This window comes from Sturnira hondurensis, unplaced genomic scaffold, assembly GCF_014824575.4.
Source record: "Sturnira hondurensis isolate 20B ecotype Veracruz unplaced genomic scaffold, ASM1482457v3 Scaffold0015596, whole genome shotgun sequence".
Taxonomy (NCBI): domain Eukaryota; kingdom Metazoa; phylum Chordata; class Mammalia; order Chiroptera; family Phyllostomidae; genus Sturnira; species Sturnira hondurensis.
In genome coordinates this window covers 23,546,545-23,570,893 of record NW_028088227.1, presented here as the reverse complement: position 1 = coordinate 23,570,893, position 24,349 = coordinate 23,546,545, and the positions used below count along the sequence as shown (strand labels likewise).

General features: G+C 47.3%; 2 protein-coding genes across 13 annotated transcripts in view; both read left to right on the top strand.

The window, feature by feature from the left end:
• PCNT (pericentrin) overlaps positions 1 to 5,190 on the top strand; it is a 121,048-nt gene extending 115,858 nt beyond the window's left edge. For all 7 annotated transcript variants that reach the window (XM_037065155.1, XM_037065153.1, XM_037065156.1 and 4 more), the window contains 4 exons: positions 757 to 833; positions 1,859 to 2,003; positions 4,186 to 4,313; positions 4,785 to 5,190. In XM_037065155.1, coding sequence (XP_036921050.1) covers positions 757 to 833; positions 1,859 to 2,003; positions 4,186 to 4,313; positions 4,785 to 4,828 — 394 coding nt within the window. In that variant the 3' untranslated portion in view covers positions 4,829 to 5,190. The remainder of the gene's footprint in view (positions 1 to 756; positions 834 to 1,858; positions 2,004 to 4,185; positions 4,314 to 4,784) is intronic.
• Positions 5,191 to 17,240: 12,050 nt separating this feature from the next.
• The window catches only part of DIP2A (DIP2 acetate--CoA ligase A), a 110,415-nt gene continuing 103,306 nt past the window's right edge, over positions 17,241 to 24,349 (top strand). For all 6 annotated transcript variants that reach the window (XM_037065149.1, XM_037065148.1, XM_037065146.1 and 3 more), the window contains exon 1: positions 17,241 to 17,640. In XM_037065149.1, the coding sequence (XP_036921044.1) occupies positions 17,550 to 17,640 (91 nt within the window). In that variant the 5' untranslated portion in view covers positions 17,241 to 17,549. The remainder of the gene's footprint in view (positions 17,641 to 24,349) is intronic.

Genomic DNA, 24,349 nt, shown 5'->3' with positions numbered 1-24,349 from the left:
TCTGGTTCCCTGGGCTTCCTCCAGACTGTGCTGCAGAACAGGTGGAAGTCCCACACCGAGAGTCTTCCTCCAGCCTCAGGCACTGAGCCCTCACCTCTGAGTTCTGACCACAGCTGTGCTCATATTCACCCCCCCACCTGCCCATCCTATGCTCAGTGAGAATAGCTACCCGGCACCAGGAAGTGAGTTAGATGCTGGAGGAGACAGGTAAACAGACCCAAACTCTCCTCCAGCCTTCCTGTCAGGAGGGAAGGTTATCTTAGCACAGCAGCACTTTTAACACGAAATGCCTTGTAGGAGGGCAGGGCTCCGAGAGGCGGCGGTGCCCAGGGAGCCTGCCTTGCAGGGCTTTGGGTGGAGGTCTAGAGCCTAGGACCCCCTGCACCACTGCACTCTGTTCCCTGGCTTGTGGCCTTGGTAGCGGAAGGGAGCAGGGTGTTACAGACTTATTTTGAGCTGGAGTCTGGGAGCCCCCATGCTGGTGTCTGGGAGTGGGCAGGATGCAACTAGGAGTGGACAAGTGTGGGTGGGGCTGGGGCAAGGGCAGGCCCCCCCGCCTGGAGTGAACTGGGGATGGGCTGGGACTGGGAGTGGGCAGGCGAGGTAGGGTCCCTGTCTGTGTGCAGGACCTGCTGCCAGGGGCGGTGGCTGCCCAAACCATTCCAGCTGTTGGTCACATCTGCATCTCCACTGCTTTTGTCACTGTTGTTTTGCTCTGGTTTTCAATATTTGGTACCTTTTTTTTTTTTTTTGTAGATTACGTTTTTTGGTAAAGAAATGGCAAGAAGTAGATCGGAAAGGAGCTTTGGTGCAAGGCCGAGCACCCCGCACAGGTGGGCCAACAGGGACCCCTCCACCTTGCCCTTGCAGACTTTCTTCCACTTGCTGTATGTAGCATTTCATTAACATCTAGTCATTTCAGAGCTTGGTGGGGATGGAATGAAGCACAGTAAGAAATGGGAAAATTTATTCAGTGCAGTCATCAGAGGTGAAATGTTTTTGAGGGAAAATGGTTTTATGTTGAGAATAAGCACAAATAAAACCACAGTTAATATAGTTCATGAGTAAAAGTGGTTCATAAGAACACAACGATTGAACAATGAGGAGGTGACGAATACGCCTACTGATAACCTGTTGTTAATAGAAACGCGGTCCTTACTCTCCAGAGGGAAGCAGAGCTCTACAGACCGCCCGTCTTCGCCCTGAGCGTACTATTGCTTACTCTCTAGGCCACATCGCATGTCTGAGGGTCTGTGCTGCTGCCCCCCTGGCAGGATGCACCCAGGTCGTGAAGCACCAGCCTTTGGCAGGTCACCACCCCCGGGGAGACATTGACACAGTACTTCCTCCCACTCAGCATAAGGATGTGGCCGCCTGGCAGCCTGGAGGGAGGCAGAGATAGGTGCCAGTCAGTCAGCTTTGATTTGTGTGTGTTAACTGTTACTTCTTGAAATGAGAATGTGGGTCAGGTTTCAGGAAGGTTTTCCCCACTCCAGGGCAAACCTGGTGGTCTCCCGGGTTCCTACTCCTGCCTTTTGAGCCCACCCCTCACTTGGGAAGAGGAGAACCCCCACCCCTGGCTCCTCAGTGCCCTGCTGGCTCTATCAGGCCCTGTGCACCTTTCCAGGGCCGCTGCCTGTCTGAGGCCGGGGGTCAGGGAGTAAGGTGATCAAAACTCAGGTTGCTCATAGAGCTTTTTAAAATACAATTTTTATAACTTGGGTACTTTAAAAATGTTTCAAAATTGCCATGTAGACTCGTAGCTTATAAACTTTAAGTTTTGGTAGATGGGCCCTTCTACTAAAATGCATTTGTCATTTTTCCTAATCTCGGTGTTGCTGAATAATTTCGGAGGAAGGATTCCCAGGGTCACGGCAACAGTTGACTCCACCGGAAACCAGTGAATCCCCCCCTGAAACCAGCGAATCCCCACCGACCCGGGACATGTCTTCCAGCCAGACCAGGGACTCTGTGCCAAAAGCCTCCCCACGCAGGAGGGAAAGGTGAGATGGGGCGCTTTCGGACTGCTTTTCCATGGCAGGGCTTCGAGGGAACCTGGGTAGTAGCCATCAGTAGAGACCCAGTCTGCAGGGACAAGCACCCACACGTGGCGATGTCTCTGGGCAGATTGGTATGGGTGCCCAGGCCTGTTGGTATGTCTGTGTAGGGGGTTTACATGTGCATGGGACTCCTCCTACACACAGACACAGACACACACACACATGTGCAAGGCCTTGGTCGGCTTACTCACTCTTTTTTCTGTAGGATTTGGGTTTACTGTCTCCGTAACATATCTTTATGCTTCCTACTCAGGTGGCAATTGAGATGTTACATTGACCACATTAAAGATAAGTTATGTGGGGAAACCCTTTTCAATTAAGTAAGTAAGACAACTTGCCCTGCCCAGTTGTCTTGGTTGGAGCATTGTCCCATACACCAAAAGGTTGGGGGTTTGATTCCCCCATCAGGACACATGTCTAGGTTATGAGTTCAGTCCCCGGTTCAGCCATGCAGGGGAGGCCACTAATTGATGCTTCTTTCTCTCTCCTCCCCCTTTCTCTGTCTCTAAAATCAATAAAAACACACTGGCACATGAGGATTTAAAAACAAAGATTAGCCCTGGATGGTGTGGCTCAGTGGATTGAGTGCCAGCCCTCAAACCAAAGGGTCGCCAGTTCAATTCCCAGTCAGGACACATGCCTGGGTTGTGGGCTGGGTGTGGGCTGGGTCCCCAGTGGGGGACATGCAAGAGGCAACCACACATTGATGTTTCTCAAAAAGATAAATAAATAAATAAATAAATAAATAAATATAAAAACAAAGAGAGTGAAAAGCTTTCCCTGATGACGTGATGCTTTGAGCAGTGGCCAGATGTGCTTGTCGCTTGCTGAGGCCCTGTGCTCCAATGGGATGGGCTTTGGCTGTGCCTGTCCTAAGGTTGGGTGGCGGAGCTTCACTGCCTTCGTCGCAGTTTACACCCCTTTTCATGACCACAAGATCCCTCACCCCAGTGTTAATTACAAAGGGTGGGATTTCCATTTTCGTTTCTTCAGGTTGGACCATGTAAAGCATTCTATTAAAAACAGTAACCCCGTTCAAATGCTGGACTGAGGAATTCTAGGTTATGAGTCTTTACTTACCTGTTTCAACCCTGACTTTTCTAGTATTTGGAACATCCCTACAAAGTGTATCGAAAAGTTCAGTTTGTGTCTGTGGACATTGCACGTACAAACATTAACATCACGTAGGCGTGCCCTCTCTTCTCTCTGGGGGTGCTTTCCCTGTTCTAATATGAGCACGCTTTACTCTCACCAGAGGGGAGCAAGGCCTCACTGTGCTGTCAGGCCAGCAGGGGATGAAGTTGGCTTTTCCGCCCTATGGCTCTCCTCGACGATGGTCTTTCTGCAAGCTGCACTGCATGCGATGACACATTTGGGTGTCACCATCCTGACTGTAGACACAGCGTGTGGATGCATCGGGTGCCACTGTGTGTCCACTCAGATCGCTTCTGCTGGCCGTGTTCCACCAGCATGTGTGGTTCCTCAGAGAAATGCATTTTGAAAATTTGGCTTTTGCTGGGCCGCAGAGCAAGGCAGGGAGCGCACCACTGGGATCCTGGGGGGCCGGGGAGCCCTGGTCTGTTCAGGGAGGGCAGGGGTTCTCGACCGGCTGTGGCTCCCCAGGGCCACTTTGGTAATATTTAGTGAGAGAATAAATGGTGGCCATGGCCTCTTCTCTGAGGATGACAAGGTAAGACATGTGCCCTCCCTGAAGGGATCTCAAGGAGTGACACAGTGGAACTCCCTGGTCCCAGGGGGAGACCGGGAAGGAGGGCAGCCGACAGACCCCTGTTGACAGTTGGGGCACAGAGGTGTGGGTCTGAGGGGTGCAGAGACCTAATCCACAAAGATTCAGTGAGTGGAATAAGATACAGTAGTTTTTACTAGTTGTACCTCTGAGACATTACATAGAAGTTGGTTTTAAAGCACTATGTACCCCCTTTTTAAGAGTCATTTTTTCTTTTCTGGTAAAGAAAAGACGCAAAGAAAACAGTCGTCTAATTTACCCCATTGCCCTCTACACGTCCAGTCGGAGGGCCCCACACCACTTCCTGTCTGAGTGCTCACCGCACTCACCGTCTGCCGCGCTTCACTCTTTCTTGTTTGTTTCTGGGTTTGTACAAAGGTCCAATCCATCTCCAAATTCAAGATCAGAGAGATCCCTGACTGCTTCTCAAGATCCAGAACATTCTTTGACGGAATATATTCACCATTTAGAAATGATCCAGCAAAGACTAGGGGGAGTACCACCAGGTAAAAGTCCTTCTCTAATTTTTAAACAGTGTAAATGTACACTAGGAATGTGCACTAGGAAGGTACACTAGGAATGTACACTAGGAATTTAAAGTAATGTGGGAAAGACTCGGGCGCAGTACTGTTAGTTCAGCCCTAATACTGCACCGTGATTAGCAGCATCAGGGGCACGACTGTAGGGAAACGGCGACCCAGTTGAGGAGTGTCATGGTCGGCTGGACTTAATCACTAGCTGGTGTTTTGGTCCTTTCTCTTATATTCGTAAAAAAGTAAAGATTGTTTCAGCCAGGATATACTTTTTCCCATGTTTTTTAATCATCATGATTTAAACCACTGTTTATTTTAATTATTCAGATTTTTACCAAAAAGAGGATACCCATTTAGTGGTAGTGTTTCAAAATTGTGAAGTTCTTCTTGAAAGACATGTGAAGCCTTCTAACAAATTGCTACATCATTTTTACTTGTATTTAGATTCTACTTCAAGGAAAGCCTGCTGCCAGAAGCCTAAACAATGAATAAAGTCCCTGTGGCTTTCACCCGTGGCCGTCCTGCTTGAGGGAGGGAGGCTTGCGGCGCAGCGTGCCGAGCCGTGCCGGTCTCTTCATGTGCCTGAGGTGCCAGCCCAGGGCGCCGCTGGTTGTGTCCTCACCTTCGTGCATTGCTACAGAGCCCAATGGAGTATTTTTATGTAATTCCAGTACGTTTTAGGGCCTTACCTTCGTGGGGTGACGTGTGCTCTCGTGAGTGACTGGCGCCTGCCCGGGTATTTTGTGTAGGCAGAGCCCCCGCCTGCCTCCAAGAAGGTTGAGCAGAGAATGGCTCACTGTTGTTTATTTTCTTAGTGTACAGATGGAAACTGGTTTAAAAATGAAAACAAAAAAGAAAATCAGAAAGGATATAATTAAAGAACTATTTTATTTGTGAAAAGCTCTTGTGTTGTTTTTTAGTTTTATCCAGTTTGCTTTTATCACTGAGAAAAACAAAAACACACAAACATAGACTTAGTTTGTGTTGAATTCCTAATAGTCAGAAATTTTCAGTGGAACTCAAAGTACTCTTTCACCTAGTAAGACCCTTGCCCTGTTCGATTCCCAGTCAGGGCACATGCCTGGGTTGCAGGCCAGTTCCCGGCAGGGGACACATGATACATTGTGTGTCCTCAGCAGAGGCAACCATACATTGATATTTCTCTCCCTCTCTCCTTCCCTTCCCCTCTAAAGATAAATAAATAAAATATTTTTTTAAAAAAAGACCCTTGCCCTTTGCTTGATCTTACTTGGTTTCTCACTTTACTTTTGTACGAGGCGGCCACTCTCATGACTGTGATCTTTTTACCTTTTACTAATACTTGTACCACCTGGTATCTAACCAAGTACCCTTTACCCAGAAATCTATACAGGTGTATTTATTAGCATCTCAGTCTGTTTTTAGGACCTTTGAATGTGACATTTATTTTTCTGGGCTTAATTAGATATTAATATAAGACAACTTTTTCTAAATCTACTTATTTCAGTGATATTTTCTTTAATGTGCAACACTGGTCTGTGTCTGCACTTTCTGTGTATCAGCGGATGCTGCTATAAGGTCACTTGTTTAGAACCTTTCCACATTTCCTCTGAGTTCTGTGCTTTTTTGCCTGATTTGCCGAAGCTGAAATCCTTGCAGAAGTCAGCAGCTTGTACAGAGCAAACAGGCTGAGTTGAACTGGAAGCACCTGGGCAGGTGGCCAGCACAGCCCACCCTTGGGCTACTAAGCATTTGTTCTTACCATCCCTCCCAAATTTAATTACTAGAATGTAATTTAATGCACCTGCCAATGTGAGGCAACTACTCTTCCCCCTCTTTCCAGAGCCCCCAGGGTATCATATCTCAGAGGTGTCGACTACTCCAGGCCCGATTTGTGCAGTTGGTGCACCCCAGCCTGGCACACCAAATGGGCAGGCTGAAAGTGGGTGTCCAAGGCAGGCATTAAAGTAAAAGTGCTACGTCCCTGCTTTGGTAAGTAGTCACAAGGCTCCGCTTGAGGTTTATCACCGCCTCCTTCCTTCACCTGGTCCTTGTTTCTGAACCTCAAGGAGCATCTTGGCTGTGTGGGTGACCTAGACTTCTTTTCTGAAAGATTTGAGGCCTTAATAGTCTTGTTTTTAGAGAACTTCCTTTCTTTCTTTTGCAACTGAACGTGGAAGTACTGAGTACCAAGAGGTGCCCCAGTTCCCCAGCATGTGAATGGGGTGGGGGAGGAATGTTCAGTCCACAACAAGTATATACAAAACTGGGCCCAGTATTATAGAATTGTACACCCAAAACCTATATAGTCTTATTAACCAATGTCACCCTAACTATTAGGGTGGTTAATAAGTTCAATAAAACAAATGACTGGGCCTGAGCAGACCCACAGGCCTAGGTGAGTGATCAGAGTGGTCTCAGTGCCGCATTTTCACTGCTTCCCCTCCAGCCCGCATCTGTGGTCTTGTGGGACGTTCCTACGACCTCCAGTGGACAACAGAAGAAAGCATAGTTTGTTTTTTAAAAAATGTTTTAAAATTTATTTTAGAGGAGGGCAGAGAAAAACACCTATTTGTTTCACTTTTATTTTATTTTTATTTTTATTTTTTGTTCCACTTTTATATCCTCACCAAGGATATACTTACTGATTTCAGAGAGGGGAAGGGAGGGAGGGAGGGAAACATGGATGTGAGAGAAACATTGATTGGTTGCCTCTTGCACCTGCCCCAACAGGGGACCAAACCTGCAACACAGGCACATACCCTGATCTGGAATCGAATCTCCGACCCTCCGGTTTATCACACATTACTCCAACCAACTGAGCTACACAGGCCAGGCCCATTCCTCTTACTAATGCATTCATTGGTTGATTCTTGTACGTGCTTTGGCTGGGATGGAACCCACAACCTTGGCGTTATCAGGACAGTGCTCTAACCAGGTAAGTGGCCTAGCCAGGGCTGAAAGCACAGGTCTGTTCTGTGGAGGGATCTGTACCATGTGCTGGCATCACCCCAAAGGAGGCAGTTGCTGCACTACAACCCAGCTTATGGCTGGATTTCCGGTCGACAAAACTTCGCATGGTATGTCTGACAGTCCATTTCATGTGGAAAGAGTTGACCTGAGTTGCTGATCTATAAGCGTTCATGTGCAGTGGGCAATCAGTTGCCCAGCTGGTTGGTTACTTGACAGAGGAAAGATCAAAAGATTGGTACCCAGGAAGTCTGACAGGACAGGTGTGTAAACAGACCTTTGCCTACCTGAAGACATCCGCTGTGGAAATGTGATGGACAAGACAAAGTATCTGTGGATGTTGCTCAGCCTGTTTCTTTAGCAACATGATGCTTTTGGGACAAACTCATGGGAAGTGGCCACAGTGGCAGGAAGGAGCCTTAACATTGGTCCAACAATATAAACTTCCTTTCACCAGGGTTTCCCTGTCTTCTGCCACTTGTGTGTCTGAATTGCCAACACTGGAGGCCAATGCCGAGGTCTTGGTGTGGTGACCTGGTTCCTTCCATTACAGAGGAGCAGTGATTTGCCCTCCCAGGAATAGTCTCACATTCCAAGCCTGAATTTGGCTTCCCTGCCAACAGTGCATCTGCCAACGCCACCATCCATGGGTTGAGAATGTCTTCTCCATTGTCGCTCTGCACAACACCGCCTCTTAGTGGCAGGCATATGTTAAGTCAATGGAATGGAAGTGCAGGCATGAGTGCACACTCATGGAGTTCAGTGGTTGTAGCAAGTGTTGGAGGAGGTCCTTGAGAGGACATGACTGACCATTGACCTGTGAGCCGGACCTGGAGAATCGCGGGCACCTCCTACTCCACTCTTATTCTTGGAATGCATGTTCTGCTTGCCTTGCTGGCAGTAGAAGCTACCCCAAGGATGCAGCTTGGGGCAGTGAGGTACACAGACCATCTGGAGGGTGTACATGACTGAACCCATGTGTAAACTCAAGGTTCAGGTGAGTGGGTGCAGAGACCAACTCATCTTTTAGCAGCCCAAAACAAACCTCCCAAATTCCCTTGTTTATAAACCTGCCACCTTCCAGTCTGCAGTGGTCTGTCTCTCTTTGGTCTCTTCTTGCCTGCCACATGCAGGAGCTAATTTACAAACCAACATTGTGTATCCCATCAGCTGAAAGCAATTGCCTTGACCAAAGAGTGGAGTGGCCAGCTGAAGAAATCGCATCTTACAAGTTTGAGGTGATGTCTCAAAGTGGTGTGTGCCTGAAACCAGTAGCACATGTGCCATGCTATCTCCCTTCCTGCAGGGTTCTGGGGGTCCAGAAGCCAAGCCCCACCCCAAGCACTTGCAGCCGTGACAGGGACGATGAGAGCAAAAGCAAAAGCAGCATGGGGGTTATCTGCCAAGAAGCTCACCCCCAACCCATCCAACCTCACCCAGGAAACGGAGGAGATAATGTCTGCCATGGTCAAGGACAAGGACGATGGTGGTGGATGTCAGTGCAGCAAGGTGTGCAAGGTGTTTGTCCAGTTGCCCCAGTACCGCAAGCTCATCTACAGCCACAAGCACCGCAGCCTTGACGGAACACAGGCCTTCCACTGGGAGAGCTCCTGGCCTACGAAGACTCCACTGCCCTGCGTTGGTCTTCACCAGCGTGTGGCAGAAAAAGATGACAGTGAAGGGGAGGAGGAAGGCTTGGATCTGAGTCCCTCTCAGGCAAGTGAAGATCAGTCTCAGCCAGATGAAGGCATAGGATCGGCTGAAAGGGACCAGTGGTGGCTGCCGAGCTGCAGGTCGTGGGCCAAGCTGATGGTGAGCAGCGCAGCGGTGGCAGGGAGGAGCGAGAGGGGGACTGCTCGGGAAGTGTCAGTGAGGCAGACCGAGCCTGTCCTTCCAGAGCTGAGACAGCATCACCCTTGGCAGTGATGGGTCGCAGCAGATGTCATGTCAGACTTAGGGTAAAATTATGAATGAAGACCTGTCATGTTTATGTGGCAGAGAACATGTAGGACTACTTGTGTCTGGCCCTGTCCTTGCACCAGTAGTGTTTGTAACTGCAGTAACTGTTTAGAACAGAAAAAGCCGAGTTGGCGAACACATGACCCCCGTTTTCCTTTCCTGGCAGCATTGCTGTGGCTGCGGTTGGGAATCACACAACACACGCCTGTAGCCATCCACTCCTCACACTGCACTTCACTGGGCAGGCCAGAATCTCCAGGGCCCAGGGTCCACAGGCTGGGCAGGGTCTGTCAGTGTCACGGATGTCAAACAGGAATAAACTAAACCAACAACGAACGAAAACAACAGCAAAAAAATGGCAGACTCTCTCACTACATGTGCAGATTGGATTCTCTATTTTCTTAATCACCGTTGATATAAGACGGACCAACACACTCTCTCATGGGTCACCTGCGCCCCACACATATTCCTCCCTGTGTATATAATTCGTGTGGCGTCAGCCTACCTTCTCTGCCACCAAGGCAGCGATTCCTCCTCCGCCTACTGGCTCCTAGCTGCAAGGACTCTGAGGTTCCCAGACATTACTCAAAGTTTATAATCTAATGGGACACTTCCCGTGTCCCCTGATGAATGTCCCTTTTGGGGGAATGCCTCCTTTGGAGGGTCTGAACTTGAGAGGACTTGCAGGGTCTGAACTTGAGAGGGCAGGAAGCAGCTGTTCCCGGGGGACCCTTGGGAGTGATGGTGAGTGGGGCCACTCCTGTGTGGCCTCAGTGTTTCAGACTCATGTATCCACCCTTAACGTTTCAGACTCGTGTATCCTTCCAGTTGGGATCACAGTGCCATGTAAAGGGCTTGAATAGCACCCCATCTTCGCATAATGTTATCTCTGCCTTGGCGCTTCCGCTGTCCCTTTAGCTCGCTGTCCGAGTGCTCTATCAGGCAGCGGATCCCATGGTCCCTGCACGGCCTCTGCTGTGAAGTGAGTCCCCTGTTTGATGTGATGCCACCTGGGATCCTGTGTCCATGAAACAAGCCCTCCTGAAGCCCTTGCTGGTGACAGTTGTGAGCAAGAAAGGCAAACTGATGTATGGAATGTGAATCTGTTCCTGTGGAAATGAACTGCTGGCCCATCCAGGATGGAAGAGTTCCAATATAGTGAACTTGGATGGTTGGGCTTCCTGATGAAAGGGGCCATAGTGGAAGCTAGCATGGGTCTCTTTTCTGGCAGGTTAGACATCAGTGGCTGCTGGCAGCTAGATCAGCTTTGGTCAGAGAATCCACACTGTTGGGCCCATGAGTAGCTTCCAACTCTGCCACCTGGGCTATTTTGCCCTTGCACCCAGGAATGGTGTCATCAATGAGATGCTGTCCAATGTCCAATGAGTGAGTCATTCCACTGGATTGTTAAACTGTCATGGATGTTCTGGGGGGCGGACATCAGTGTTTTATTAGTGCGTCCATTTGTGTTTCTCAGGCCCTTGACCAGTCACTCATGCCACCCAGCACTATCCATGAGTCCATATATAGTCTCCCCTTTGGCCACTTCTTACACACACAAAAAGGGGGCTAGGAGGTCTTTTGGAAGGGTGTGCCCTCAGCAGTGCCTTTCAAGGCCACCCGAGTGAGGCTGTAATGGAGCTGCTGCCCACATTCCTGCTGAACTCACATACTAAGCCAACCCATCTACGAACCAAGCTCAAGACTTTTCCTCCTTTGTCAACTGCTCATACGTCTTCCCCATAGGCGTGAAATGACAGAGAGGTCCTAATATAACAGCAGTGGATGCCATGTAGGTCTGGGATGCCTATTTTGCATTCCCTTGCACATTTTCACACTCAATCGTGAATATACTACTTCTGGTTTTCAATGGGTTGCTGCTGGGCCTGACCAACCTTGTGAGTCCGTGAGTTTGACAGAACCCACCTCCTAAGGGATGGTTTTAGCTGCGTGGTCCCTTGGTGTCCCACGATCAGGCGTTCTGTTTCTGATGGGGCACAGCAGCACACCAGAATATTTTTCCCCCTCGAAGGTACGTAATTCTCTGTTCCAAGTAGCGTGGCAGAACCTCAGGATTCTGCATTATGAATTTCCTACTGGGACGTGCCAGAAACCCCACACCGCTGTATTCCCCACCACCAATAACAAACACCTCCTGCTACACCAACAGCCCAGAAAGCAAAGCCACTTGCATCACAGCACTAACTTGTCACAGAAACTTCTGTTCTGGGCTCTTATCAAAGCTGCGGTCTTCCAAATCACCCAATGTTTGGTCCAGAGCAGTATTCCTAGATGTGGAGTATACTGCTTCCAGAACCTAAAGTCCCAACAGTGTCCTGCTTTCTTAATGGTTGAAGGTGCAAGATGCAGTAATTATCTTTTACTTTTGGAAGAGATGCCCTATGACACCACTGGCCACCGGATCCCTAAAAGTGTTACGGATGTAGCAAGTTCCTGAATCTTGATAGGGGTTATCTCCTTTCTTGAACACCAGCATCTTACCAAGGTCTTCATTATCTTCTTCACCCAGCTTGTCAACATAATGTTATTGAGGTAAGGAAACAACATAACATTCTTCATGATGTCTAGGTGGTCCTGATGTCTTTGGACTATTAGAGGGCAAGAGAGATGACATAGCCTTTAAGTAAAACCCTGTCTTGGTTTCGCCTGAGTGTGAAATATTTCTGATCTTCTGATGGAGACAAAAAAGAAAACACCAAATCAACAGCCACCTACCACATCTGGCGCAGAGACTGCTGTCAGAGGTACTTCTGAGTTGAGTTTGCAGTAGCATACTGTTATCTTCCAGGATCCTTCTAATTTCTCCAGGGGTCATGCTGGTGAATTAAAGATTCTTAGGACCATCACTCTGCATCCTTTGGATCTTTAAGAGTGGCACCAGTCTCTGCCATTTCTACCTCTGGATGTGATGTTGTTTCATGATCTTGGTAGGGATGGGGCAGTTGCAGAGGGTTCTGCCTGGTCTTCCCTATTGCAACTGCTCCAAACCAGCGATTTTCAGCCTGTGTGCTGCAAGAGGCACTGACATGCCACAAGAATTTTTAAAACCTGCAACACCTAAATATTTAGTCAGGGGCACTGACCTCTTTTCTTTTAGACTGTCAAATTAAAAAAATGGTAACAGCCAACAGGACAATAGCCATCCAGTATGGATGAATCAAAATTATACCTATTTTTGTCAGATCAGGAAAAATATATTTTTTGGTGTGCCACAGAATTTTAGTAATTAGCTATGTATGCCACGACATAAAAAAGGTTGAAAATCTCTGCTGTAAACCTACAGTAGGCCAGGGGCCCGGTGTGAGAGAAATGCTAACTGCCAAGAGTGTCAATGCCAATTATTCAGCTGGGGACAGGGGAACTGACCATCAAACAGGCGCACAAACCCGGGGGACCTACTGTAAGCCGGACCTTGGACAGAACTCCATTATTATCTGCCATCATAGGCATCCACTCTAATGAGGCCATGATGTCCTTTGATAGAGGATTGGGTAAAGAAGATGTGGTCCATATACACTATGGACCACTACTCAGCCATAAGAAAAGAGGAAATACTGTCATATATAACAATATGGATGGACCCTGAGCATATTAGGCTAAGCAAAGTCAGTCAGTTAGAAAAAGCTGAAAACCATATTATTTCACTCATATGCGGGATATAAACTGAAACTCATGGACACAGACAACAGTGTGGTGGTGACCAGAGAGATGCGCAGGGGGGTCTTCAAGGGGGCCAAATACGTGGTGACAGAAGATGATTTGATTTTGGGTGGCGGGAATGCAATGCAATGTATACAGGTCATGGATCATAGAAATGCACACCTGAAACCTGTATGATCTTATTAACCAATGTTACCCTAATACATTTAATTAAAAAAGAAAAATAAAAGAAACATAATGGGGCCAGTATGACAAAGTGTCTAGATATCAAAGTTGATTTAGACTCTGGGTCCATCGGTCTTCAAAATGTTTGGCTACCCACTTTTCCCCTGGATGTAGTTATCAAAGGTAACGGCTATTGGACCCTTTGGGAGTGGACTTGGGGATTTATATGTGCATATCTGTAATATACTGTGGGGGCCTCAGTATGTGGCCACTTCGGTAAAAGGGCTCCATGTTTGGAAACTGGCTCAACTCCAAAAACCGGGTGTGGGGTCATGATTCTTTATTGAGCAGCCATCTTGATTTTCCTACTCAACCTTCCCAGACTTTTCTGCCAGTGGTATTCTCGGTTGTGCATCTATTTTGCCCTAGGGATGCTATGTCCTAACCGTTTCTATAACTCTCTGCAGGCCAGGCTCTCTTGGCCACTGTTTAGAGCTTGCTGGCCATTATAGCTGCCGCGCTGACTCGTGTCAGTCCAGCACTGCCTCCTGGCCTCTTTTGTTTTAGGAGCCTGTTGTCCGTGTTGTTGTCACCTGGCCAAGTTCCGGAGCAGTCTTTTGTTCTGTCTGCTCTTGCTTACAGAGGTGGGTCACCACTGAACATTTGGGTAGCATCAGTGCCCTTTTCATTAGCCTGTTTATTTGAACTTCTATAAATGTGTTATTTGTGCCTTTGTGTGGAACATAACCATCCGGTGGTTCTTCAGGAAATATGGATTATATCATTTCATCATTTCACATCCTCGACATGTTACTTCCCCCCAGCAGTCCACATCACTTCAACTGGGGCTATAGCTTTTTCTATGTGTGATGCTTTATTTATTTTGTAAAGATTTTATTTATGTATCTTTAGAGGGGAAGGGAAGGAGAGAGGGAGAGAAATATCAATGTATGGTTGCCTCTTGTGGGTGAGAACTGGCCTGCAACCCAGGCATGTGCTCTGACTGGGAATCGAATCACCATCCTCTGGTTCACAGGCCCACGCTCAATCCACCGAGCTACACCAGCCAGGGTCTATATGTATGTGATGCTTTAAAAATACGTCTGCAAATTCTTCGGTACTCCTCCCTTTAGAAGATGGAGTCTAATTCTTCTCCCTGTGACTATAGGTGAGATTCCGTGACTCAGTACTAATAGCTAGGAAGTGGCAGAAGTGATGTGTATGACTTCTGAGGCTAGTTCACAAAAAGGCTATGGCTTTCCTTTGTCTTTGGACAATTGCCCTGGGAACCCAGCCATCATATTGTGAGGAAGTACAGGCCACAGGGAGTGGCCATGCGTGGGTGCGCTGGCTAATATCCCTAATCTGGGCTCCAGCATCAACTGTTAGACATGTGAGTAAATGAACCTTCAGGCATTCCAGCCTTCAGGACATTCATGCAGCTCTAGCTGAGGCCTTAGATGCTGTGAAATGGAGATAAGCCATCCCCATCATTCCCTGCAGTAACCTAGAAAAACAATAGAGGCATATCTCTGAGATACCACAGACAGGTTCTAGACCACCACAATAAAGTGAGTATTGCAATAAAGTGGGTGGCAATACTTTTGCTGGTGGAGGGTCTTGCCTTCAATTTTTTAAACAAGCACAACCATAAAATAAGATATGCCTGTAAATGCTTGTTTTAAGCTACTGAATATATAGTAATTTGTTATGTAGCAGTAGATAACACCATCATTCTACAAGTCGTCATTTGGCAAGATCCCACATAGTCTTTGCTGGGACATAAGATCCCATATCTTAAAAGATTGCTCATAAGTCAATAAATTCTTCAAACCAATTTCACATTCCAGCTCATTTTTTACTTCTGTGGAGGTCATGCTGGTGAATGAAACAGCGATGTTGGGGGCTACCACTCATTAAGCGCATTCACAGTCCAGCCCAACACACATTTTCCCAGCTCCTGGCAGTAGCTGTTGACAGGATCTTACAGCTTGTTATGGGTTGAATTGTGCCCCCCACTCCTGGCTCCCCAAAAGATGTTGAAGTCCTAACCCCCAGTACCTGTGAATGTGGTCTTAGTCAGAATTAAGATCTTCACAGAACGATCAAGTTAAGATGAATTTGTTAGGGTGGACCCTAATCCAATGACTGGTGTCCTTATAAAAGGGTAATTTGAACCCAGAAACTGGTACACATATAGGGAAAAAGCCATGTGACTATGAAGGCAGAGACTGATGCGATGAATCTAGAAGCAAAGGAACACCAAAGATTTCCAGCAAACCACCAGGGGCTAGCAGAGGGGAATGGAACAGGCCCTTCCCTCGAGACCCTTAGAAGGAACCTCAGGAGAGGTAGGAGGGAGAGATGAGCCACATGGGTACGCTCCAGAGGTTCAAGACAGTCTGGGTAGTCAAAACATTTGAGGCCTTCTACCTAGACATTTCCAACCAATGTGTCATGGGCCCAGCTTTTCCCAACTAGGGCCCCAAACTTAGCATAACTTCCCTGGTTGGGTGTTTACCATCTTTGATATACTAATTCCTGGCTCTGGCTCCTGTCTTTATTGTCTCAATATAGGAGATGAGGGTTTCTTTACACACATCCAAAGAGATTCCATGGCTTTCAATTGTTACTAACCATCAGCTGTCTATTTTTTTTAAAGAGTATGCATAGTACTAAGGAATAGCTATCCATTACCAGTATTCTTCCTTATAGCAACTATTTCCATATATATAAAGGCCTAATACATCATCCACTAATGTGTTCCATTTCACTTCAATGGTTCACCTCCCACTTGAACACTGTTGAAAAATTAACAACTTGATCACCACATTGCACCAGGTGTCACAGGTAGGCACAGCTAATCAGGTTCATGGTAATCACGAACAAAGAACCGAGCAGAACAGAGTTTACAGCAGATTTATTAAGTGATAGTACACTCTACAGAATGGGAGTAGGTCAACTCTGAGCAGAGATTGATCCCCTGTGGCCAGAGGGATTCTCTTCTTACAGGGTGGATATATTTCCTGACTAATTTTGGTGGGCTTTTATTGTGCATGTACAAGTAGTTGTATTACTTTTAAGCCATCGTGCATGTGGTCTCCTATGATTTTCCTTGATTGCCCATTAGGGGAGGGGGTCCCACGATGCAAATTTATTATAATGTTATATAATGAAGTGAGGGTCATGCAGCATCTTCTGCAAGGGTGCGGTCATGATTCACCATGATTCAGCACAGTTTGTGGTACAAGATGTTTGGTATCATCACCTATTAGAGGAGGGGAAGGAAGCAGAATTGTGCAGAGTGCAAGTAGGCCCAGCAAAGCTCTGGAAGGCCCCCTGTGCTGCTCATCAGAGGTGTTCTGGGTTGGGCTCAAATGACCAGACTTTATACTACTGCCTCACTTAGGCTAAGGACTTCGGGAAGGTGGCTCTCCATCATGGGTATGTATTCACATTCACTAGTCCAGCCTTGTATATGCAGACACACGTCCCACGAGCAAGTGGGAATCAGCTCTTTTAGGGTCCTGTGGGCTTCTCAATTCAACTCTACATGTGGGCTACTAGTATCTTGTCTCCTATCTGTCCTTTCACTTTCCCAGGGTCACCTCATGATCTGACATGGCTGCTGGAGTTACTTCCTGGTCAGAACTATACCTTCGAAGGCTGTTTGAAAAGCAAATAAGTTTACACGTAAAAGCCTGGGGAAAATGCCAGGGCCACACCTCTGCGACTATCCTGGCAGCAACGCAAAGCCAGGACGGTAAGTGTGCCCACGGTCTCCCAGCACGCTACTAGGAATCAGAAAAAAGCCCCGGCAGTGCAGCACACCGTGGTAGGTAGGATCCTCTGATCCCAGGAGGAGACTGGGGGCGAGCACCTCGACCCCAAGATCCATGCACAGAAAGAGATGCCCCGACCAAGTCCTCTCGAGGAATCACAGCGCTAAAGGATCAGCACTCTGGCACAGAGCCTGTCGGAAGTGACGTGCTCCCGCCTCTCCCAATGGGAGCTCGGAGCGACCTCGCCGCGACCTCTGTACCAATGAGAGTGAGCCATCGGTGTTGCTGGGCGGTGCCGGGACTCCCAGCCCCGCCCGCGATCCGATGCGCACGCGCGCTCCCCTACCGCCCCTTAATCGCGCACGCGGGCCCAGTGTAGGGCTCTCCGAGTTGTTGTCGGGGGCGCGCGGGCGGCGGGGACGCTAGAGGAGCCGCCTGTGAACGTGCCAGTGCTCGTGCTCGCGCCCGCGCCGGTGCCGAGCCCCTCGGGCCGCGCCCCTACTGTGCCGTCTCTGCAGCCCGACGGCCCAATGCAGGTCCCGGACCTGAGGGGAGCGACGTAGCCGCTCCCCGCAGCGCCGCTCGGACCCGGCCCCGATCCTGACCCGGGACCCCGCCCGGGGTCAAGCCAGCCAGGCAGTCCCGGGGCGCGGCCCAAGCGAGCGAGCGGGCCATGGCGGACCGCGGGTGCCCGCTGGAGCCGGTGTCACTGCCCGCCGAGGTGCGAGAGAGCCTGGCGGAGCTGGAACTGGAGCTGTCGGAAGGTGAGCGGCCCGGCCGCGGGGCCCCGCCCGGCCCTCACCCCGGACATGGGACCCCCGCCATGCTTCTCACACTCGGGAATCCTGCCCCGCCCCTCACCCGGGACTCCCGCCTGCCCGGCAGTCACCCCGGGAGCTAGCCTTGGCCCCCCCTGCCAGGACCATTGGACCCTCGGGGCCCCTGCCGGCTTGTCGCAATCGCTGCTCTTTGGGTGCCCGGCCGGTTGACTGGGTGGGTAGTTCGATCTCTGGCGCGCAAACCCGGACGCGAGTGATTGTGTTGTCTCAGCTGTGGGCGGTGGTTGACCCAGCCCGCGGCCGCAGGTATGGGCTTCTGGAGTGTGGCTGTACACAGGCAGCTGCCGCCCACCTGGGGTGCGAACCTGTGAGCCCATCTTCGTCTGTGTGCCTCAGTTTCCGCCCCCCGTGCGCGCAGTTTCCTCCCCTGTAAAGCCGGGTTAAAACGGCACCCCCCTCTCTGGAGGCACTTAAAACGAGGTTGGTTAGCGCCTTTACGGAATTTTTTAAAATTAAAAATAAGTTCAATAAATGGTTCTTTGCTTGTTAGAAAATAGGCTGAAGCGATTCCGCTTGAGCGGTGGTGGGTGGCATGACCCATCTGGAGGTTATTGCTTCCCGAACCTGTGTCCTAATGCGCCGTTGGATGTCATTGCTTGAAGAGAAAGTTCTTGCGCAGTATCAAGACAAGCATCTAATGCCTAACTTTGCGTCTGAAACTTAAGTGCATTTTCAGCTTTTAGAATCTATTTTTTATGGTCTTATTCTTTAGGTTTCAGGTTGATATGTTTCGCTCTGGTTGGAGTAGTGAGTTCTTACACCCATCAAATAAATAAGCACTGGTTTGTACTAATTCATTTAATTCTCACCACACTTGGGGAGGTAGCTGCTGTTGTCTGTTTCACAGATAATACGACATCTACTCGAAATTGTTTTGAATTCAACATGCAGATTTTTAAACGTTCTGTGATAGGTGGTGCATTTTAAAAAATGGAAATGCAATAAGAAATGGGTGGATTTGAGAATTCTTGGTGATTAGATGCTTTTGGGAAGTCTGAAAACTCAAATTAGAAATGGTTCTAACAGGAACCACTGTCCTGAATTTGTTACAGCTTTTCATCCAGGGAAAATAGTGCAATGCAGTTTCGAGTTTATGCATTGAAATATGTTTTTGCAGATTGCTCCTAATTTCTGTGCCAGCATTTGTTATTCTCTGTATTTCTTGTTTCTTTGTGGTTGTATGTTTGAGTGCTTTCCAGGAGTTGACGGTTAGGTGAGATTAGATCCTTTCCTCAAAGAACTTCATGATTTGTATGACAGAACAAACATAAAGTCGAGTACTTCAGTGAAAGAAATACCTCTTATCCATTTTATACTATCGTCATTTTAGACATATGTGGAGGATTTTCACATAATAGAAGGATATGAGGTTATATGTAAGTGGAGAAGAACCTGGGAATGTAGCTTAAGCCGAGAAAGGGGGAGGACAACGCTTGCGTTAAAGGGAAGGGACTGCAGAGTGCAGCTGCCACCAAGGAGACAGGAGCCCTGGCTTCTGTCCCAGCTTAGACTGACCCAAATAGGTCAGTGATTCCTTGGGCACAGTTACCCTTGGCCTTGCTCCCAGGGTGCTTCCACACCTTTGATGCTGGCTTCTTCAGTTTTGGTTGTGATTCTTGTTGACCTGGGGCCTCCCCACTGTCCCCAGAGATGCTTTGAGATAGGGGCTGTGTCTTCGACAGACTTTTGGCATCTTCACAGTATCCCTGAATCTCCACTGAATTTTAACATCTCTTAACTTGGGTTTGGCCAGCTGTAAAAAGAGGCGAACACCTGCCTCATTGATGCCCTGCAGTTCTAGTGAGGATTCAGTCGGAGGGTGTATGTAGAAGTGCTTTGGAAGTGCTGAGGTTTTATGTGTATAATTAAAGAAAGGTATTAACAAATCACAGCCCTAAGCAACTGAAGTTAGTTTCATTGTTATTATTTTAATATTTTGATTAAGTAGAAGTAAAAGTGGGATTCACTTTGTCCTGTGCCACACCCTCCCCTCAATTTTGGAGGGAAGATAGATTTCTAATTCAGAATAATGTTAAATAGGATGACTTCACAGTATTCACACTTGTCTGAATGAGATGCCGCTTAAAAGTTAGAGTTGACAGTGTGCTAGGCAGGTTGGAGAAGGAGGAAACTTAAGAGGCACTTTCAAAGTGGTGGTAGTGAGTGATAGGTATCTGACTGGGCTGGAAAATCCTGCACTGTTTCTCCTCAACCTGTACACCAGCAGTGGCTAGTTGAAAGTAGGCTCCTACCTGTGTTATAATCCATGTGTGGCCTTCTTCTCCAGCATCCTTCCTAGATTCTTGTCATCCACTGTTGTTAGTGGGCTTGGCCCTCAGGGAAGTGTCTGGTCTTAGAATGGGCTGATTTCTACCAATAGGGTGGCTTTGCTGACTTCTGTTATGGATTCTGGAGAAATAAAGCACAGCTGTGGTCTTACTCCTTACCTTTTTTGGCTGGTTCACCCTTCTTGACTTAGGGGTCACCTTCAAATTAAGATGAGAATGAAGGGTGGGGCTGCAGAGAACCCCCCTCTTCTCAGCCTCCCACCCACTCCCCAAGAACACACTCAGAAGAATTCACACATGTGGCTCTTCCAAGCATGTCATAATGTCCCTGGATGAAAGTGAGGTGTTAGAAGTATAACCTGGGCTTAAAGAAAAAAGCCTTCCCAGACATTGCGCTTTATCTATTATTGTATCGAATTACCTTGGATATACCACAGCTGATTTGGGTACTGTGCAGTGTCTTGGGGCTATTGCTTCTGAACTGCTTTAAAAACATGAACAATGGTGTAAGATTTGTTCTTTGTTTTAGCGGCCTGCACTGGTGTAGAGAGGAAATCCCACACAATAGGCTACATTTGTCCCATTCCTGTTTCTTTATTCTGATTAATACAGTTCTTCCCTAGCTTTAACTTTAGTTTTTTGTTTTCCTGCATTCCGTAATACAGGGGCCCCAGGATGGATGGTGTCAAAGGAAAAGGGGAAAAGCTCTGTTTGTGGGAAAGAAGGAAAGGGCTTTTTTCACAGAGTTTGCCCCCGCTATTTAAATCTTTTTAGAAAGATTATTTATTTTAGAGAGAGAGAAACAGAAACATTGATCCATTATTACTCCACTCATCCATGCATTCATTGGTTGCTTCCCGCACGTGTCCAGCAGGAGACGAACCCACAACCCTGGTGTGTGGGCACTATGCTCTGACCACCTGAGCTGTCCTGCCAGGGTTTAATGTCTTCAATTTCTAAAATTTGGGATATGATTCTTAGTTTTCAAAATGACAGACTGATACTACCTTCACATCAGTAAACTTAGGTTGTTTTTCCTAAATATATTGTGGTAAGTTAAAGTTTTCATGTCTAAATTCTACTCATCTGTTAAAGATTAGCCCAAATGCCATCTTATTTTAAGCCTTTCCTGATCATCTCTGGTGTGGCTACTTTCTTGAAATATTTCCCCACACTTGCCTCCTCTTTTGGACTTTTTGCCACTTCTTATTTTTTTGCATTTGTTGTTTATTCAGTATACCCATGCACTCAGGAATGATCGCGTGCCCGCTGGGTGCTAGGTACTGTTTCGGCTGTCACAGGTCTGGTTTAGCTCTGTTTCTCCACTGATCATAAAGCTTTGCCAAATGTTGTATTAAAAAAATAAAGTCAGCCCTGGCTGGTGTGGCTCAGTGGATTGAGCTCCAGCCTGTGAACCAAAGGGTTGCCAGTTCGATTCCTGGTCAGGCAGGGCATGTGCCTGCATTGCTGGTCAGCTCCCTGGTAAGGGACATGTGAGATACAACCACACATTGATGTTTCTTTCCCTCTCTTTCTCCCTTCCTTCCCCTCTTTCTAAAACTCAATAAATAAAATCTAAAAAAAAATAATGCTGATACACATTGCAGAGAGATGAAACAATTTTAAGGAAAGGTAGGGAGGGTCCAGGGAGTCTACCTCTGGCCTCTCCCCAGAGGCCGCCTTTGGTATCCATTTCTCGTGTTTCTTTCTGGAAGCAATCTGTAGCGGTTCCCAAACTGTGGTTCACAGACCTCTGGTGGGACCTGAGGCCCTTGCTGGGGGCCTGTGAGGGAAGACTATTTTTGTAATAATTCTAAGATGTCATTTGTGTTTTCCCTGTGTTTGTGCTGATGGTGAAAAAGCAGTGATGGGTAAAACTGCTGGTGCCTTAGCGGGAACTGAAGCGGGGGCCGCAGTCCCACCGACGTCCATTGCCTTCTTTGGCACTTTCCACTTGTGGTAAAAATCCAAGGTGGGCCGTCACTTTCACTTAAACATGTCCTACCTTGATGAAGCAATAAATATTAATACTCTTAAATCTTAGCCCTTGAGTAGTCATCCTTCTAGTCCTTGGCTTAAGGAAATGGGAAGAGCATTCCTGCCCCACACAGAGGCACAGGGCTTGTGTGTGGAGCCGCAGGTGCGCGGTTGGAGCCAGTTCTGTTGAGGAACGCCGTTTTTACCTGGAAGAGTGGGTGGCAGACAGACTGCGGTCATTCATACCTCGGTATTTGGTGGATATTGTCTGCACAATAAATGGAGAGCAACTGTCAGAATTTATGGCTAATGATAATATTTGTGCTTTCAAGCAAAAATTAAACATTTAAAAACTTTTGTCTGCTACCATGAGCATGACAGCTTCCCAGTACTTAAAGACTTTCGGTGAGATCAGTGGCAATATTAACGAATGTGAGTTTTTTGCATTATGTGATGAAATGTGCCAGCATCTGGGAAATCTGCATAAGTCTGTGAACCACTATTTTCCAAAGGATCAGTGCATCCTGTTAAAAATTCTAACGTGGGTAAAAGATCCATTCAAAAGACAGACCAATGAATTTGTAATGCAACAGTGTAAACAAATGCATTGCTGTGGTTTTGGAGTCTCCCTTGCAGGTCTTCTTTAAGGAACTACTACTTTATAACAATGACAGCAACAATCTCCCACTTACCTAATGTTGCAGTATCAGAGAAGAATGTCCATAGTGATCCGAAGAAGCTATTGGAATACTCCTCCCTTTTCCAGCACATGTCTCTGTGAGGCTGGGTTTGCTTCATAAACTTTAACCAAAGCCACATATTGCAACATGTTGAATGCCAAAGCAGATAAGAGAATCTAATTGTCCTCTATGAAGCCAGATATTAAAGACATTTGTAAAAGTAAAACAATACTGGTAATCACTAGATGTTTTTCGCTTTGAAAATCTATTATTTTTAAATAAAGAACATTTATCTTAACATGTAGGTTTATTATTGAAATTTTTAAGTGAATTAAATATTTAAAAAATTTCACAGCTTTAATTTTTAGAGAGGGGAGGGAGAAAGAGAGAAACATCAATGTGTGGTTGCCTCTCATGTGGCCCCCACTGGGGACCTGGCCCAGAACCCAGGCTTGTGCCATGATTGGGAATCGAACCTGCGACCCTTTTGTTCACAGCCTGTGCTCTATCCACTGAGCTACACCAGCCAGGGCTTCACAGCTTTGATTTTTAATGTGGTAAACATTGATAGATATAACCCACTCAAAGAAGAGCTCTTTAGGGTCCTTAATAACTTTTAAGAGTGTGAAGGGGTCCTGAGTCCAGAACCTTTGAGAACTCTGTGAAACAGTAACCTTTGCAGCTAAAGGTTTTTCTGAAAGAAAGGGTTCATTGAGCCACATGCTGGCCAGAAAAAGAACCAGGTCCTGGGGCGTGCAGTCTGAACCCCAGCAGCAGGGCAAGAAGCGTGTTCACCACCCTGGAGTTGATGGGCCTCCTACTCAGTGAGGTGGGGAAGAAGGATGTAAGTTGTTCTGAGAGAATTTACATTGGCTGTAGGTAAAGCGGTGGGAGAAGGTGGCGGATATAGTTCTGGGATAGGCGCATGGTCTGGGAGGAAGTCTTTGCTCTTTTGGATTGGTTGTGGGCAATAATAGTCCAGAAAGTTCTTGCTTAATGGTGGTCAGCTATTCAGTTAGTCTCTCTAGATTTTGGTGGAAATAGCTACCCGAAAGTTGATTCAGAGTTCCAACATGCACTCAAGGATGTAAGCATCTGTTTGTTTTTCCAACTGGTGGACCTCTCTAGGCTCCTGCTCCCGCCCTGTGCCTGCTGTGATTTGATGTGGGGCATCTCTGATTTTTCTCCTGTTGACTGCCAGGCCATGCAGCTGCAGCAGAACTCTGTAAAACTTTGTGACATGTACTTTGTCTGGTGTAACAAGGGTTTTTGTTTACGTGTGTGAGGATAATCAGATGTTTCAATTTATAAAATGTGTTTGAAAGTCTTTAGCCCTGGCTGGTGTGGCTCAGTGGATCGAGTGCTGGCCTGTGAACTGAAAGGCCACTGGTTCAGTTCCCAATCAGGCACATGCCTGCGTTGCCCGCAAGGTCTCCAGTTGTGGGTATGTGAGAGGCAACCACACATTGAATTTCTCTCTCTCTCTTTCTCCCTCCGTTCTCCTCTCTCTGAAAATAAATAAATACAATTTTAAAAAAGGAAAATCTTTAAAATGTATTCTTACTGACTAGTTGCTTATATATCCCACTTTAGCAAAATCTATTATTCATGATTGAAGAATATTCCCTTCATGCTGCCCCAGTGGGGGGCTCAGTTGACCATTTCATTTGAGTGAGGGGCCACCAGTTT